The 17,837-nt window shown below is 56.2% G+C and overlaps 1 protein-coding gene across 1 annotated transcript; it reads right to left on the reverse strand.

Annotated features, from left to right (window-relative positions):
• Positions 1-4,137: 4,137 nt before the first annotated feature.
• Positions 4,138-17,336, reverse strand: SLC29A4 (solute carrier family 29 member 4). The gene is made up of 11 exons (XM_036826060.1): positions 17,265-17,336; positions 16,936-17,114; positions 13,272-13,397; positions 12,792-12,905; positions 12,180-12,308; positions 10,092-10,166; positions 8,542-8,780; positions 7,634-7,772; positions 7,328-7,515; positions 6,330-6,570; positions 4,138-5,248 (listed from the first exon to the last, which is right to left on the reverse strand). Exons 2-11 carry the CDS (start codon positions 17,105-17,107, stop codon positions 5,106-5,108), a joined length of 1,566 nt encoding a protein of 521 aa, XP_036681955.1. The 5' UTR covers positions 17,108-17,114; positions 17,265-17,336; the 3' UTR covers positions 4,138-5,105.
• Between the last annotated feature and the right edge of the window lie 501 nt (positions 17,337-17,837).

A 17,837-nucleotide genomic window follows, 5' to 3' on the forward strand; every position in this document is an offset into this window, starting at 1 on the left:
CAACAAACAAAAGTCCAGAACCAGATGGCTTCACTGGTGAATACTATCAAACATTTAGAAAAGAGTTAACACCCATTCTCCTCCAACTATTCCAAAAAATTGCAGAGGAAGGAACACTTCCAAGTACATTCTATGAGGCAAGCATCACCCTGATACCAAAACCAGACAAAGATATCTCAAAAAACAAAATTACAGGCCAATATCACTCTTGACACAGACGCAAAAATCCTCAAAAATATTAGCAAACCAAATCCAACAGTACATTAAAAGGATCATACACCATGATCAAGTGGGACATCCCAGGAATGTAAGGACTTTTTTCAGTATCTGCAAATCAATCAATGTGATACACCAAATTACAAATTGAAGAATAAAAACCATATGATCATCTCAATAAATGCAGAAAAAGCTTTTGACACAATTCCACATCCACTATGATAAAAAAACTCTCCATAAAGTGGGCATAGAAGGAACATACCTCAACATAATAAAGGCCATATATGACAAACCCACAGCTAAAATCATTCTCAATGGTGAAAAACTGAAAGCATTCCCTCTAAGATTAGGGACAAGAATGCCCACTCTCACCACTTTTATTCAACATAGTATTGAAAGTCCTAGCCACAGCAATTAGGCAAGAAAAAGATAAAGGAATCCAAACTGGAAAGGAAGAAGTAAAACTATCACTGTTTGCAAATAACATGATACTATATATAGAAAATCTTAAAGATACCACCAGAAAACTACTAGACCTCATCAGTGAATTTGGTAAAATTGGAGGATACAAAATTAATATACAAAAATTGGCTGCATCTCTAATCACTAACAATGAACTATCAGAAAGAGAAATCAAGGAACAATCCTATTTACCATCACATCAAAAATAATAAAATACCTAGGGGAAAAAACCTGTACTCTGAAAACTGTAAGACATTAATGAAAGAAATTGAAGACAACACAAACAGATGGAAATATACACTGTCTTCTTGGACTGGAAGAATTGATATTGTTAAAATGCCCATACTATCCAAGGTAATCTACAGATTCAGTGCAATCCCAATCAAAATACCAATGGCATTTTTCACAGAAATAGAACAAATAATTTAAAAATTTGTATGAAAACACAAAATAGACAAAACAGTCTCAAAAAAGAAGAACAGAGCTGAAGGAATCATGCTCCCTGACTTCAGACTATACTACAAAGCTACAATAATCAAAACACTAAGGTACTGACACAAAAACATACAAATAGATCAATAGAACAGAATAGAGAGCCCACAAATAAACTTGTGCACTTATGGCCAATTAATCTATAACAAAGTAGACAAGACTATACAGTGGAGAAGACAGTCTCTTCAACAAGTGGTGCTAGGAAGACTGGACAGCTACATGTAAAAGAATGAAATTGGAACACTCTCTAACACCATATACAAAAATAAACTCAAATGGATTAAAGACCTAAATGTTAAGACCGGAAACCATAAAAATCCTAGAAGAAAGCATAGGCAGAACACTCTTTGACATAAATCGTAGCAGTATTTTTTTTGGATCTGTTTCCTAAAGCAAAGAAAATAAAAGCAAAAACAAACAAATGGGACCTAATTAAACTTAAAAGCTTTTTGCGCAACAAAGGAAATCATCAACAAAACGAAAAGACATCCTACTGGATGGGAGAAAATATTTGCTAACGATATGACCAATGAGGGGTTAGTATCCAGAATATCAATATATAGTTCATACAACTCAACAACAACAAAAAATACCCTGATTAAAAAACGGGGGCTTTCCTGGTGGCGCAGTGGTTGAGAATCTGCCTGCCAATGCAGGGGACACGGGTTCGAGCCCTGGTCTGGGAAGATCCCACATGCTGCGGAGCAACTGGGCCCGTGAGCCACAACTACTGAGCCTGCGCGTCTGGAGCCTGTGCTCCGCAACAAGAGAGGCCGCGAGAATGAGAGGCCCGTGCACCGCGATGAAGAGTGGCCCCTGCTTGCCACAACTAGAGAAAGCCCTCGCACAGAAACGAAGACCCAACACGCCATAAATAAATAAATAAATAATTCTTAAAAAAAAAAAAAAACAAAAACAAAAACGGGCAGAAGACCTGAATAGACATTTTTCCAAAGAGGACATACAGATAGCCAACAGGCACATGAAAAGACGCTCAACATCACCAATCATCAGGGAAATGCACATCGAAACCACAATGAGATATCACCTCATACCTGTCAGAATGGCTATCATCAAAAAAAACATAAATAATAAATACTGGCGAGGATGTAGAGAAAAGGGAACCCTTGTACACTGTTGGAATGTAAACTGGTGCAGCTGCTGTGGAAAACAGTATGGAGGTTTCTCAAAAAACTAAAAATTGAACTACCATATGACCCAGCAATTCCACTCCTGGGTATATATACAAAAAAAACCCCAAAACACTAATTCAAAAAGATACATGCAACCCACCGTTCACTGCAGCATTATTTACAACTGCCAAGATGTGGAAGCAACCTAAGTGTCCAACAACAGATGAATGGATAAAGAAGGTGTGGAACATATATACAATGGAATATTACTCAGCCATAAAAAAGAACGAAATGTTGCCATATGCAACAACATGGATGGACTTGGAGGGCATTATGCTAAGTAAAATAAGTCAGACAGAGAAAGACAAATACTGTGATATCACCTATATGTGGAATCTAAAAAATACAACAAACTAGTGAATATAACGTAAAAAAAACAGATTCACAGATAGAACAAACTAGTGGTGATCAGTGGGGAGAGGAAAAGGAGGAAGGGAAAGATAGGGGTAGGGGAGTAAGAGGTACAAGCTATTAGGTGTAAAATTAGCTACAAGGATATATTGTACAACATGGGGAATATAGCCAATATTTTATAATAACTATAAATGAAGTTCAATCCTTAAAAACTGTGAATCACTATACTATACACCTGTAACTCATATAATACTGTACATCAATCACACTTCAAAAAAAAAAGGAGGAGAGTGGAGGAGGCTACAACTGGGATTGCTGCTAAGAAGAGCAAGGCAGTAACAGAACAAGAACACATGGAGCGGAGCCCTCCCAGCCTCTCCCACGCTGGAAGAAATGACAGTGGTGCTGCCGGTCTGAGTGGCCCTGAGCCAGTGTGCAGTGGAGGGGCGGCGGCCCTGCCGGGACTGAGGAGGCTGGGCCCAGGTCCTGGCGTTGCCACCCGCCCCCCACCCAGGGCAGCTCGGGCCGGACCCCACGGGCACCTGCCCAGCAACCCAGCGCACTGGGCGTGGATGGGACACGGATGGCCATCTGGCTTTGCTATTTGAGGGCGGTGTGCGGAGGGAACGGTGAGGCCATGACGAAGGCAGTCAGCTCAGAGTGTGCCTGGGGAAGGGTTCGGACGGTCCTCCCGTTTCAGAGAAACTGAGTCACGAGGTAGTGCGTGCCCCGTCCCCCCCATACCCGGAGTCTCGGAAGGAGCAGCGCGTTGGCGCCACCAAGCGGCCCCTGTGGCGGCGCCCCGCGTGGTCTTGACCCACGTGGCTGCCGGGGGCGGTGCCTGTCTGGAGGTGGGTGGGTGGGTCCCCAAGGTCGCGGGCCTGCCTGGAGCACAGGTCACCCTCAGGCAGCCGGCCCCCTCCTCCCCAGCCCTCCTCCAAGGAACCCACATCGAAGAGCGGAGCAACCCGTCTTGGGGAAACTGAAACACAGGATAGTGGAGGAATTTGTCCAAACCACACACATCAGCAACAGAGCCGGGCCGGGACCCCAGAACGCTCAGCCTCCGGTCCTGGCTCTGATCCCTCAGGGCAGGGGGCAAGCTGTCTCCCCTCCTTTTCTCCCCCTTCAAGTGGGCGTGATGCAGCCACTGTCTCTGACTGTTCTGAGGGCCAAAGGGGCACCAAGGTGCCCTTCAAACCCCAAATACTTCCTCTCCCCACCCCGACCGTCCGCCCCTCCACACAAATCTGTCCTGGGCCTACCAGGTGCCTGGAGGTAAGACTGGGTTCCCAGCCGTGGGCCGTGTCCCGCCAGGACCCGTCCTCCCGCCCCAGGGGCTGAGATGGCGGCACAGACGCAACTTGGAGGCGGCGGTGGGGCAGTTGCTCTGCCTTCATCTTTAATGGCCAGTGCGGTACAGTTAGTGGACAGACGGGTGGACACCGGACGCACAGGGGCAGGGTGTTCACAGCAGTGCCGTGGGTACCTGTCCTCCCCGTGGAGAAGCCCGTCTTTGGCAGGATGCTCTGGGAACGCTCCCAGCTCGGGGCACCGAGCTAGCCTGGACCTCTGGGGGGACCCCACCCCTTCCTACTTGCCAGGGACTCCAGCATGTCTGTCCCTCCTTGGGCCTCCCCGGACAGGGCTCAAGGCCTAGGTCACAGGTTGACTTTAGCCAGGGTGTGGGCCCTGCTCTGTGGCCCCCAAACTGTCCCCCTCCTGTATCACAGGGGGAGGATCCGGAGAAGTCATCTGAGGTCCCCAGGCAGGCACAGACCCCCAGGCCTGTGGCATCAGGTGGGTACCAGGGTGCACGGGGGGTGCTGGCGTGGGGTGGGTGCACCCAGGCCAGCACCAAAGCTGGGGCTGCAGAAAGGCCAGCGCAGACCCTGGTCTGAAACCATTCAGACGTAGAGCTACAGCTCCTTCACGGCAAACGCATTTTGCTGGGGAGACCCAGCGTTTAAGAACGGGGACAGGGGAGGCCTGGGGGCGAGGGGTCCCCAGTGAAGGAGGTGCTGAGGACAGTGTGGTTGGGGCCATGGGGCCCTCAAAGCAGAGCCAGGTGAGGGTCACCAGAAGGGGACACCAGCTGGTGGTCTGTCACTGTCCTGGCTGGCGCTGGGGCCACCGGACACACGCAGGTGGCAAAGGGCGGCGTGAGACGGAACGCGGAGCACAGTGCTGGCGGGACCCTGTGGCAGCCACACGTCCAGGCCTCCGAGAACTTGGCAGAACCTTGGGGCCGGAGTGAGGGCAGGTGGGCCCAGAGAGGGTGGCGGTATTGGCACGGGGAGGAGGCCGGGGCCCCGCAGGCACTGCAGGCAGGGGTGGGGAAGGGCCCCGGCAGCCCTCCCTGGGCAGGGCTGGGGGCCCAGGCCTGGCTCAGAGGCCAGCGGGGAAGGAGGCGTTGGCGGCAGAGCGGTCGGGGCAGCTGCCGTGGGCGTCCCGCGTGAGGCTGTAGGTGCAGTAGGCCACGGCCGAGCCCAGCGTCAGCCCCGTCATGTAGGACACGGTCATGGTGTTCCCTGCGGACAGGACCGGACCTCAGCTGGCGGGAGGGGCCCTGGGGGGAGGGGGGCCACAGCGAGGGCTGGAGCCGACGCCCTAGCTTCTCAGGTGTGAAGCAGTGACCATGCCAGCTCCCGCCTGGGAGGTGGCCGCCCCAGGACTGTTCCACCCTGACTGAAAGTGCCGGGCGCTCCAGGCCTCGCCTGCTTCTCTTCCTCTCCAGCCTCCTACCTCCAACTGCTTCCTCGTCATGGACCACTTAGGATGTCTACTGGGCTTCCTGAAACTACTGTGTCCAGAACCCCCCTCCAGTGCCCCTTCCCACACGGCCCCCTCCCCATCTCACTTGACGGCAATCCAACCTTCTTGCCGTGAGCAGCAGGCCCCCCTTGGGAGTCCTTCTTGACCTCCCCCCTCTCCCCACCCCCCGTCCTTTTCTCACACTCCGTCTCCCAGTCCATCAGCTGGCCCCGTGGGCCCTGCAGTCAAAACGGATCCAGAATCCAGCACTTTCTTCCAGGTCCCTCCCACCTGTTTACTACTCCACTGCTGCCCCCTGCCCCAGGGCCTTTGCACATGCTATCCCCGCCACTCCGAACACTCTTCCCTTGCATTGTCACGTGGCCCCTCACTACTTCCGCCAGGTCTCTGCTCAAGTCACCTCCTCAGTGAAGCCTTCCCAGACTGCTCTGCTTCCATTGTGAACCCCCTACCGCGACTCCCTCGTCCCATTACTCTGTTTTACATTCCTCAACCACGCTCATCACCATCCAACACATTACATCTTTTTGTTGTCTCTTTGTCACCTCTGGACTGTCAACCCCACAAACGTAGGGATCACTGTTTTGTCACCACTGTGTCCCCAGAACGTAGAACAGTACCAGGCGCACAGTAGGGGCTCACCAAGTAGCTGTGAGATGAATGAGGGGGTAAGTGGTTGGCGAACGTCCCCAAGCTACGAGCTCTGAGGCTGACTTGACCCTGGGACCCAAAGGTAGCTTCTCGCTGTGTGGTCTTGACTTCTGCGGGCCTGGGTTTCCCTGCCTGGCAGCGGACAGTCCTGCAGACAAGCCAGGCACGGGCCGAGCAGGGCCTTACCTGCTAGCTCCCGCTGCTTGGGGCTCACTTTGCCCGCCGCCAGGATCATGGGCACGCTGCCGAAGTAGCCGTTGCTGATGCCCATGAGTAGGGAGAGGACGCAGGGCCAGGCCGGGTGGCGGAGGGCGGGCGTGCTGCTGGGGTAGACGCACAGGATGAAGAGGGGGATGAAGACCACACGGAGGCAGGAGCAGGCCAGCAGGTGGGTGCCCCGCCATTCCACGGGCAGCGCCGCCAGGATCTGTGGGGAGACAGACGTGTGGGCCCCTGCCACTCCCCGAGCCCTCTCCCCAAGCCCACTCCCCTCGCGTCTTCCCGGCAGCCTCCAGACACACCCCTATCCCTGGACACTCCCGGCTCAGGCTGTGTCCCCGTCCTTTCCCACCTTTGTCCACGAAACCCCACCAAACCCCTCATATGGCAACACACAGTCCTTGCTGTATGCCTGGCACCCAGCGAAATACGACACACGTGCCCCTGTTCAGCCCGCACGGCACCCTCGCTGGGTGGGGCTCTTGACGTTATTTGAGAAACGAGGATACAGAGGCCCAGAGAGTCAGGCCCACCTGCATTAACACGTACGAAGTGGCAGCAACTGAACCCATTAACTAAGCTTTGCTCCCTCGGGAAGCACAGACTCGAGTTTCTCAGACCTCCCAGCTGTGTGACCACAAGCAAATGGCTTTCCCTCTCTGAGCCTTGCGTTCTTCTACAGAAGACCAACGACAGGCCGGCCATTTCTGGGTGCCCTCCTTCGTGTGCCCACACCTGTGCTCAACTAGTGAGTGTGGGGCAAGCGCCGCCTCCCACTCCTCTCAGCTGCGGTCTGGACCATGGCTCAGCTCCCGCCCTCCCCACCAGGAGCCACGTGCATCCTCAGCTTGGGGCCTGCGCCTCCCCGGGGACCCTCCCCGCGGCTCCCGCAGTGACCCTGGCGTCGGCTGCCCCCACCCACGGCGTCCTCCCCCAGGGCCGGGAGGGTTGGCGGGGGCGCCCACCTTGCCCACGAAGTCAGAGAGGTTGAACACGGCCATGATGAGAATGGGCAGCCACTCGCCCAGGATGCAGTGGCGGATCTCGGACTCGAGACCCGGAAACAGGCACAGCGTGATGAAGTAGGTCACGGCGATGGAGAGCATGTCCGCCCAGATGACGCGGGCCACCACGTAGCGGTGCAGCAGCAGGGCTGTGGGCGGCCGGCGGGGTCAGGGGGCGGCACCCCTAAGGGGCCCCAGCCCATCGGAACACCCCCTGCCCTCCGCGCGCAGCCGAGACACGGGACGCCGGGGCCCAGCCCGCCCCACCTCGGAAGGAGGGCCAGCTGCGCCTGATGCTCGGCCGAGGCACATCAAAGCGCGTGTAGGCTCCGCCGCCGCCGGTCACCTCGTGGGCTGGGCTGTCCTTCGGGGACCCGCCGTTGGCCAGGCCTGGGCCCTGGTGCTCCTGGAGGGGGACCGGGTGGGACGCGTTTGGGTGAGGGCCCCCGCAGGCTCCTGCCAGCCGCTTCCTCGCTGTCTCGCGAACACGCCAAGCTCCTCCCACGCCGCGGAGCCTCTGCGCGTGCGCTCCCCTCTGCCCCACCCCACGCCTTTCGTGTGGGTCCTCACGCCCCTCCGCACGGCTCAGGTCTCAGCCCAGAGCCACTCGCGGACCCTCCGTGAGCATTAAGGGGGCCCCGGTTTCTGACGTGGGCCTTGTCACAGCCGGCCTCCCTATGCCCGGTCTCTGGCTCCGCGCAGTGTCCCCAGCCGAGGGCCCAGCGAGGGTGACTCGCTGGAACAACGTCTTCGAGAACATTCTGGCTCCCCCTGCCCTGCCCTCGTGGCCCGGCTCCCCGGCGTCTCAGCCTCCACACCTGCGCTATGTGGTCCTGCCGCCACCAGAGGGCGCCCCAGCTCCCCAGGACGGCTCCGGGCGGGCCTGCGGGGAGGCCACAGGTGTGGGCCATCACACCGGGTGGGTGGGGAGGTTAAGGCCTCAGGTGTGGGCTGTCACAGCCAGGGGGCCTCAGGCCTCAGGTGTGTGGTGCCACGAAGGCATGAAACCTTGGTCCACAGAACGAAGGAGGGCCCGTGGGTAGGAGCCTCCGGCCACAGGAGGAGCTGGAGCCTGAGACGACAGCGACAGCGGGGCGCGGCTGGAGGAGCTCGGCTGGGACGGGGCGGCGGCCGTGCCGGGCCTCCCGGCTCCCTCCGCCGACCTCGCGACTTACAAAGTGCACGTCCTCGGCGGCCACGTCGTGATGCACGCGGTAGCCGGTCCTGCGGCCGGGGCGGGGCCGCGCCGTGTGGTAGAGCACGAAGCGGCTGCCCCGCACCAGCAGGTGCAGCAGGAAGCAGAGCAGCTCCAGGCCCGCGGAGACCAGGAAGAAGATGAGCGTGCCGGCCCGCTCGTCGGGCAGCAGCAGCTTCGTGAGGATGCGGCTCAGGGAGACCATCACGCCCGCCGTGCCTGCGGGGGGAGGGGCCGTGACGCGGGCGACCCCGCCCACTTGACCCCGCCCCGCCCCCCAGCAGCCCTGGGACACGGACACGCCGTGGCTGCCCACAGGATGCGCCCGCGCAGACCGCCCCTCTCTGGCCCCTGCGCCGGCTCACACACACACACACACACACACACCGCCCCCAGGTGCACTGATCGCGTGCCTGCTGTGTGCCCGGCACCGTCCGCCCTGAGGACCCAGTGGGGACGACGCACGCGGGCCCTTCCTTCTGGGGCTCGTTGGGGAGAGGCCCCAAACAGATCGCAGAAAAACACCAACGGCTGTGCAGGATTTGGGGGGACAGGCAGAGACGAGGGGGCGAGCATCCATTGGCAGGGGGCGGGCGTGAGCTCTACGTGTTTGTGTTTGCGGAGCTGAAAGGAAGTGGTGGGCTTGGAACCAGGTGGGTGGGGTCCTAAGGTCACAGGGGAAGGTGGTGGGGGTCACGGCAAGCGGGGTACCTTCCTGGAACCACACTCCACAGACGCGAGGCTTGGAGCCCTGGGGGCACCTGGTGGGCCTCACCGTGTGTAGAGAGTACAGAGTACCCCAAAGGGGAGAAATGGGGCCCAGAGGCCACATGAGTCCTGCCCCACGGCACGGCTGAGCCTGGCCCATCCAGGCCCGGAAGGAAGACTGAGGACATCTGGACGAGGTGCTCCGAAGTGCTTGCGGCTGGGCTGAGGGTGGGGCAGCCCCTGTGCTGGAGGGCAGCAAGACAAGAGGGGGAGTCGGCTGCTCGGACCGGGGCTGGGGCGCAGGGATCACCCCGGAGGGCAGGTCCACACGACCTGCAGGGTCTTGGAGCACTGGGTGTCGGGTAGGTCTCAGGTTTGAGCAAGGGGGTGCCCTTCACTGAGCAGGGGCCGGTGGGATGATGTGTTGGGCTTGGGAAAGGGAGTCTGAGTTGCCAAGTGGGGTGGGGCTCTGAGGAGAGCTTGATGCTGAGGGCCGGCACTTGGAGTGATCACGGGTGTAGATGAGCTGCCCCTGCACACACGTGCACACACGAAACGCACGCCTTGCACACACGCTGCGAGACACTCGAGACCCATGCTCAGAGTGTGGCACGTCCTCCTCACATCACAAAGGGCTCTGCACCCGAAGAGACCACGCCTATCACAGCCCCATCCCTCCTGTCTGGGAGTCCGGCCCCCCACCAGCCAGGTGATCCCCAGCCCCGCATACCCAGGGCTCCTGAGCCCCGCCTCGGTCCCAGGAAGAGGGTCCGAGAGCCCAGGCAGCCCGGCGCCCCACTCCGGGGGTCTGCAGATACTCACTCTCCCCCGTCATCACCCCCTGCGTGTACCTCTTGGGCAGCATCCCCGTGTACCCGTAGAAGCTGGATTGCTGCACTTGAGAGAGAGAGAGAGAAGTGACCGTGAGACACCACTTATCACCTGTTTGCTTGGAGCAGAATTCAGAAGTTTGAGAACACTGTTGGCAAGGGTTGCTGGGAAAAAACATTAACACCACTGGGGGCAGAGGGACCTTGTCCAGTCCCCTCGCGGGGTGTGGTGGAAACAGCACAGCCCCCTGCATAGCACAGTCCTGCCTTCCACGTCCCCGCCCCGGGGCTGGCCAGGCTCCCCGACCTCCTCTGGTCATTGACACCCAAGCAGAAATGACACGCGTCACTCCTGGACCAGGGAGGAAAAGCCCACATGGTCTTCCGGTCTGTCTTTCCCCAGGGGCGGCCACAGAAGAGGCCACGTGTTACAGACGGGGAGCCACCGTCACTCAGTCTGAGTGAGTGTGGAAATAACCCCACCGACACGCTGGACGTGCAGCAAGAGCCAGAAATAAGGCTGGTTCTGAGAAGCCACTGAGATCTCTGGGCTCGTTTGTTACCACAGCATAATGTCTCATCCTGACCAACAAGACAGAAGTGCAGCAGTATCTGGGGAAAATGAAAACGTACTGGCTCAAGCCCTACGGTCTAGTGACTCCACGCCTAGAAGTAAACCCTGGAGCAGGGCTGACAAACTAGGATCTCCTGGTGGTTACCAGCATTTTTTTTTTTTTTAATGAAATAGAACAGAGCAGACCTGAGTACAAAGCCTGGATTGAGAATATTATTTCACAAAGCCTTGATTTCATTTATAAACACACACACATACACATGCACACATGTGTGCTGGGTCATAATGTGAAATGTATCTCTTTCTGGAAGTCACGATCAACAGAACAATTGGCCTGGACCTTTGCAAACATCATTGCCACAAAAGACAGGGAAAGGCTGAGGACCATTCGGATTAAAGGAGACTAAAGACGTGACTAGTGATGCAACGTGTGATCCTGGGCTGGGTCCTGGGTCAGAAAAACCAAACGCTGTACAGGACATTACCACGACAAACAGTGAAATGATTATGGATTGTAGATCCGATAATAGTATTGTATCAATGTTAAATGTCCCGATTTTGGCAACTGTAAATGTGGTTCTAGAAGAGATGCCTTAGGTTTAGCTGTTAAACACCCTGAACTGTTACCATTTAGGCAAAGAAGCATGATGATGTCTGCAAGTAATTCCCAAACGGTTTAAGGACAAAACATACATTTTCTATTTATATATATTTAAGGGAAATTTTATATATATACATATACTTTAGAAGGTGGAGGAGGGGGACGTCCCTGGTGGTCCAGTGGTTAAGACTCCACGCTCCCAGTGCAGGGGGCCCGGCTTCGATCCCCGTTCAGGGAACTAGATCCCGCATGCCACAACTAAAGATCCCGCACTCAGCAACGAAGATCCTGCATGCCGCAGCTAAGACCCAGTGCAGCCAAATAAATAAATACATATTTTTTAAAAAAGATTCTTTTTAAAAAGAAAAAAAGAAGGTGGCGGCAGGGAGGGGGAACAGAGACAACCAGCGAAGGAAAGAAAGCGTATGTGGCAAAATGTTAACAATTGGTGAATCTAGGTGAAAGGTATATGGGAACTCATTATATTATTCTTAACTTTCCATAGGTTTGAAATAGTTTCAAAATAAAAAGTTAAAAAGAAATTTTTTGAAAGCTACCATCCAAGAGAAACACAGTGACACGGTGACATGGGCAGGAGAGGTTATGAAGCCCAGTTTATACCTGAGAAAACCAGGGAACTGCCTCGATGTCCACATGGCATGTGGGCATGTGGGCATGTGTGTGGAGTGTGTGCTCTGACACTGTGTGTGACCAGCGCACGCAGCCCTCTGGGTGTGCAGTGTGTGTGCACGTGTGGAAGCAGACACGCCATGTGCACGTGGACACGTACCGGCACTGAGTCTGGCTCACCCTGCATTAACATGCCCCCAGCACACGAACAGGGCCGGTGGGACGGCCCGCAGTGGGCACCCAGGGGCTCAGCCCACCCCGGGCCCTGGCCCTACCTGTGCAGCCGAAGGCCACGGTGCCCACCGCAGCCAGGTTGATGGCATAAGCCTGGTCACGAGAGAAGAGCTGCAGCCACACGTCGCAGATGCTGATGAAGAGGAGGGGGCCCAAGGCTAAGAGGTAGCCTGTGTGGGGAGAGGTCAGAGAGGCGGCAATCGGTGGTGGGCTGGGGGAGCCCCCTCATCCCCCCAACATAGAGCCAGGTCTGAGGTGCCCTCTCTCTGCCTTTTTCCCCTTAATACTGGGAGGGCGGGGACATCTTAGAGTTCTCGGAGGGGCACCCAGAAGGCTTCCTGGAGGAGGTGCCTCTTGAGCTGGGTTTTGAAGCTGAATGTTACCATGGAGACAAAGGGGAGAGGAAAAGCAGGGAAGAGCAAGGGCCCCGGGACACATGTGGGGCGCACAGCAGCCTCGCCAGGCGCAGGCATCATGCCAGCATGTGTCACACGCGCATGGGCCTGACACTGTTTTCATAGTTGAACCCCATGACGTTCCTAGGAGGTGCGCCCATCTTACAGACAAGGAGAGTGCGGCGCACGCAGGGAATGGAGGGGCATGTGACAGACAGGTGTGAGGGCTGGGAGCCGGGTGGGCAGCGGGCAGCGTACCCGCGGTGATCCTCGTGTGCAGGCTCAGTCTCTCCACCAGCGCGTTGTTCAGGAGCACAGCCACCAGCGCCACCAGGATGTAGGTGAGGCTCATGTCAAACACGATCGAGGTCCCTGGGGGGGGGAGGGTAACAGGGGTTCAGGGGAGCCCCACCCTCTGCACCTGCCCCGCCCCGGGCACTGCTTCCTCCCTCGCCCCAAAGGGGCTGACAGCCCAGAGAGGGTGAGTGGCTGCCCTTGGGGTCACACAGCAATTCACAGCCGAGCTAGGGTTTGCATAAAATGGGCTCCCCGAGTGGGGTCCTGCCCCAGGGGTTTCTGGAGGGTGGCAGGCCTGAGCCAAGTGTGCGGGGCAGCACGCGATGGCAGGACGCGGCTGCGGGGGACCCACCTGGGTACTTGTGGTGCAGGAGGGTGGCAGGCCTGAGCCAAGTGTGCGGGGCGGCACGCGATGGCAGGACGCGGCTGCGGGGGACCCACCTGGGTACTTGTGGTGCAGGTAGTCTACGTCGGTGATGAAGCTGTTATACGGCAGCAGGAAGCCCACACCAGCCAGGAGCATTGCAAAGTAGATGGCGTGGTAGCGGTCATCAGGCACCGGCTCCTCTGCCAGTAAACCCAGACACCAGGTGAGATGTGGACAAGCCCATTCACGGCCACGACCGCCACATCAGGGTTGCAGTCCGCCACCGTGGCCACAGCCCACCGCGGCACCCCCATCATGACCACCGTAGCCACAGCCACGCCGGCTGCCACCCGAACCACAGACACGGCATCCCACCATTCATCTGTCACCGCCACCGGAAGCACTGCCACCTTAGCCACCATCACCATGGCCACTCTCACCATATCCAAGCCACCAAAGCCATCATGACCGTGGCTACTCTCCATCACTATGGCCACAGCTGCCCACGCCACCACCATCATGGCCATTATCAAAAGTCACCAAACACCATGGCCACTGTCACCATCGTACCCACCGTGACCACCATCACCATACCCACGGTCCACCATCACTGTGGCCACTGCCACTGTATCCACCAGCATCACGGCTGCCGTCACCCTGGCCACCATCCACCCCCATAGCCATGGTGGCCAAAGCCGCTGCATCACAGCTGGTATCATCACCTTACAGCCACTGTAACCATGGTCGCTGTCACTGTGGCCGCTCTCCACCTTCATGGCCCCGGCTGCCCCAGTCACCACAGTCATGGCTGCTAGACATACAGCCACCAAGACCACGGCCACTGCAGCCATCACCACAGCCACTGTCCGTTACCAAGAGGCTGCTGCCACCGTGACTCTCACCACCACGGCCACTGAAGCAGCTGGCTGGAGAGAACGGTGAAATGGCCTTTTGCAGACTCAGCTCCGGGACCAGCTGGGTGGCCAGACCTGGTGGGGCTGAGGCAGTGTCCTCTGGGAGGCTACCTATGCTCTAAACCAGCATCCAATAGACAGGGCTGATTCTCCTACAGTTCGCGTTTGCATATCCAGGAACCACGCGCGGAAGTGGAAGTGGGACCACTCACTATGACCCTTAGAGATCCACCAGCAAAATGTTTGCTTCCCACCCCCATGACTTGAGGCTCCGCTGGTCCAGAGGGCTTCGCTCCAAAGGGAGGAATGGTTCCACCCCGAGACACAGTGATTGATCCTGCAGAGAACAGGGTTGCTGCGCTGGCCGCGGGGACTGATCCTGACCATCACGGGGAAATCAGGTTGCTCCCATGTGTGGGAATAAGAGAGTAGGTCTGCAAGACGGGCGATTCCTTATGGCCTCTCTCAGGACATCCAATCCCTGTGATACAGTCAATGGAAAACGATACCAACCCAAGCCCAGCAGGACTGCTAGTGATCGAGAGCCTTCAAGAACGAAGGTTGGGGGAATTCCCTGGCGGTCCGGTGGTTAGGAGTTGGCACTCTCACTGCTGGGGCCCCAGGTTTGATCCCTGGTCGGGGAACTAAAATCCCATAAGCCACATGGCGTGGCCAAGAAAAAAAAAAAAAAAAGAACGAAGCTTGGGTCACCCACCGGGCAAAGAACCATAACCAGTTAAGATGCTTGTGGTGGGCAAATGGACTATGGGATGGGTGGTGGGAGAAGGTAGTTAAAAATACCAGCTACAATCATGTGACTAGTCACAGACACGAGGACTAATATTGTTATGAGTATTGCTTCCTCTTTTTGATATGAATATGTGTGTGTATGTATTAATCAAATGCTTTTATTTTATTCACTTTCTCACCCCTGTATCATCTAACGTAGGATGTGTTCGTAACAGTTAACGCTGTATCTCAGTATTGAAGTTCGGGGCATCAAAGGAGAAGTGTGAACATCAACACACAAGGACTTAGCATTCTTTGGGGAAAGGGTTAGTGTGTTTTTGTTCGTATGGGGGTCAGTTATGTCCTGGTAGGTAGGGGGTTGACTGTTAGTGTCTTTATCTGGAGACTAAGTATGGTTTAGGGAGCTGTGTATAGGAGGCAAGCTGGTAAGGGGTGGACTTTAGTGGGCAGTTTTAGGTCAACTTGGAGGCTGAACCACAGTCCTCAGTTGTTCAATCAAACACTGACCAAGGTGCTGCTGTGAAAAGATTTTTCTTTCACAGAAAAATCACACAAAGCCCCTCCTTAGTTACTTTAAGTTTGATCAAAAGGGAATTTACCCTGGGTGGGCCTGACCTAATCAGGTAAGACCTTGAGGCCTTCCCAGAACTCAGGGACCCCAAACGGCTCGTGCCCCTGGGATTCCAGCCTGCTTGTGATCTTCCGTCCTGACCACCTGCCTGATGGACTTCACACTGGCTTAGCCAGCCTCCTCTTTAGTCAGCCAATGTCCTGTAATAAATGCATATGGATATCTATACATCTATATCTGTATTGCATCTTTAACTCTCTTTCTAGCTCTGTCTATCTCCTACTGGCTCTGGTAGAACCTTGACTGATGCAGCCACCGTCACCATAGCCATTACAGCTAAAATCACCACTGCCCTGGTCACCATGGCCACCATCCACTTCTATGGCCACAGCAACGTGGCATCCACTACCTGGCCAGGAGAAGCCTGGGCATGGGCCCCGAGCTGACTCTGTCCACACACACGGGTGCAGGGAGATTATCCCAACCCAACATGGGTCTCAGCCAGCAGAATCTCCACTCCCCCTCTGCAAAGAGGGGATGGAAGCTGAGAATAAGTCTCCATGTCAGAGCCTGAAGTGGTCCTAGTATATATGACCTGTAGCCAGCCCCCAAACGAGCTATCACTTACAGGGGGCCTCCTGAGTGCCAGGAAACGTCTTAAGCCACGTTTCGTGGATCCAGTTGCAAGCACATTAGGGTGGGCCCAGGATCATTCCCCTTTTCCAGATGAAGAAACTGAGGCCCAGAGAACAGTGACTTACTCAAGGTCCCTGAGTGGACAGAGACAGGAGCTGGGGTTGAACCCAAATCTGCCCGACTCCAGACCTGCACACTGCCCACTCTGCAAGTCTGATCTCACAGGCAACTGGCCTATTTCCTCCATGTAGGGAACCTGAGGCTCCGAGAGGTTGAGGCACTTGCCCTAGGACACACAGCCAGGTAGAAAACCGGGTATTTGTTTCTTGGGGGTTTTTTGGGGGGGGCCGTGCTGTGCAGCTTGTGGGATTTTAGTTCCCTGACCAGGGATTGAACCTGGACCCTCGGCAGTGAAAGTGCGGAGTCCTAACCACTGGACCGCCAGGGAAGTCCCCAAAACTGGGGTGTCTGAACCTCACATCAATCCTCTTTTCGGACACTTTCCCATCTCCACTGAAGTGAGGCATGGCTTGCTCTGACCCAAGAATGCAGCCAACACAATATGCGTCAGTCATAGACAGAAGTTTACATACAGGTCAGTGCATGATTCGCCGTGTGCCCTCCCACCTCCTCAGTGGTCGTGGAAACCCACGTTAAGATGGAGCCTTCCCTGGGCACACGGCATTAGTGAAGGCACTGGGCCGGTGGGCTCGTTTGTTACTGCAGCAGATCTAATCCATCCTAACCGACGCTGCCTCCCGGGTTCAATGACCCCCCAAGGTTCCCCATCCCGGGAAGGCTCCTGAGGGCTCCCACAGCCGTCCCTGCTTTGGGGCAGAGGCGTACCCTGGCCGCACCCTCACTCACCAGAGTCCGTGGAAATCGGGATGCCCCTGGCCCTACTGCCCTGGGCCTGGGCCACCCCTGCCACCACCTCCTCCAGCTGGCCGCTGTCGAAGCTGAAGCTCATCACCACGCTCCTGTGCGGCGTGCTCGCCACGCTGGGCTCCTGGAGTTGCTGGCTGCCCACCGAGCCCATGGCAGCCCTGCTGCGGGGAAAGCAGATGACGCAGGCTGGGGAGGCCAGGAGGGGATCCCCGCCCCACTGCCACTCGGCCAAGCCTGCACCCCCGGGGGACCACCACCCTCTCTATCCATCCCACCTACTTTGAAACAGCGCGCAGGAGCACACAAACCTAAGCGGACGAGTGATGTCACGTGACTTGTGTCTTAAGCTGCTCCCTGGCTGCAGCGGAGAGCAAGGCTGGAGGCCTGCGTGAGGGCGGTGGCAGTGGGCACAGCGGAGAGAAAGAGACGGGGGTAGAAATATTCTGAACACTCTGTGTGCCAGCACCGTGCTCGAGTGTCCCACGAACCATTTCCCTCTGGGAGGGGGTTCCGACATTCACTCATTTGACAGCCGATGTTAGAGCGTGAACGTCCCCCCGGCCCACCACCCCGATCTCACAGGCAGCAAGGGGTGGGGTGTTGGGGGGGGGTCTAGTTTTTTCCCTGAAACATTGATCAGTTTGTTTTTCTGACAACCTTTATTAATTTATCTGATTGCCAAAAGGGTACAAATTCGCTGTAGAGAATTTGAGACAAAGATGGGACACGGAAGCACTGGGTACTGAGCGTAGCATTTCTGCTTCCTGGGCCGCCCCGAGCACGTATGGGGGAACCCACGGAAGAAGCCGGGAGACAGGCCGCTTCCCGAGGGATCCCACGTGCCCGGCGCTACTCCGAGTCTCTCTGAGGATGGCGCTGGC

The sequence above is a fragment of the Balaenoptera musculus genome, chromosome 15, assembly GCF_009873245.2.
Source record: "Balaenoptera musculus isolate JJ_BM4_2016_0621 chromosome 15, mBalMus1.pri.v3, whole genome shotgun sequence".
In the NCBI taxonomy this organism is placed as follows: Eukaryota; Metazoa; Chordata; class Mammalia; order Artiodactyla; family Balaenopteridae; genus Balaenoptera; species Balaenoptera musculus.

Excerpts from the sequence above, each read along its gene's own strand:
- SLC29A4 (XM_036826060.1), bottom strand. The coding sequence starts at position 17,107 with ATGGGCTCGGTGGGCAGCCAGCAACTCCAGGAGCCCAGCGTGGCGAGC. Across the intron at positions 13,398-16,935 it reads CCCGATTTCCACGGACTCTG|AGGAGCCGGTGCCTGATGAC; the intron begins GTGAGTGAGGGT and ends GTTTACTGGCAG. Across the intron at positions 12,906-13,271 it reads CCTGCACCACAAGTACCCAG|GGACCTCGATCGTGTTTGAC; the intron begins GTGGGTCCCCCG and ends TCCCCCCCCCAG.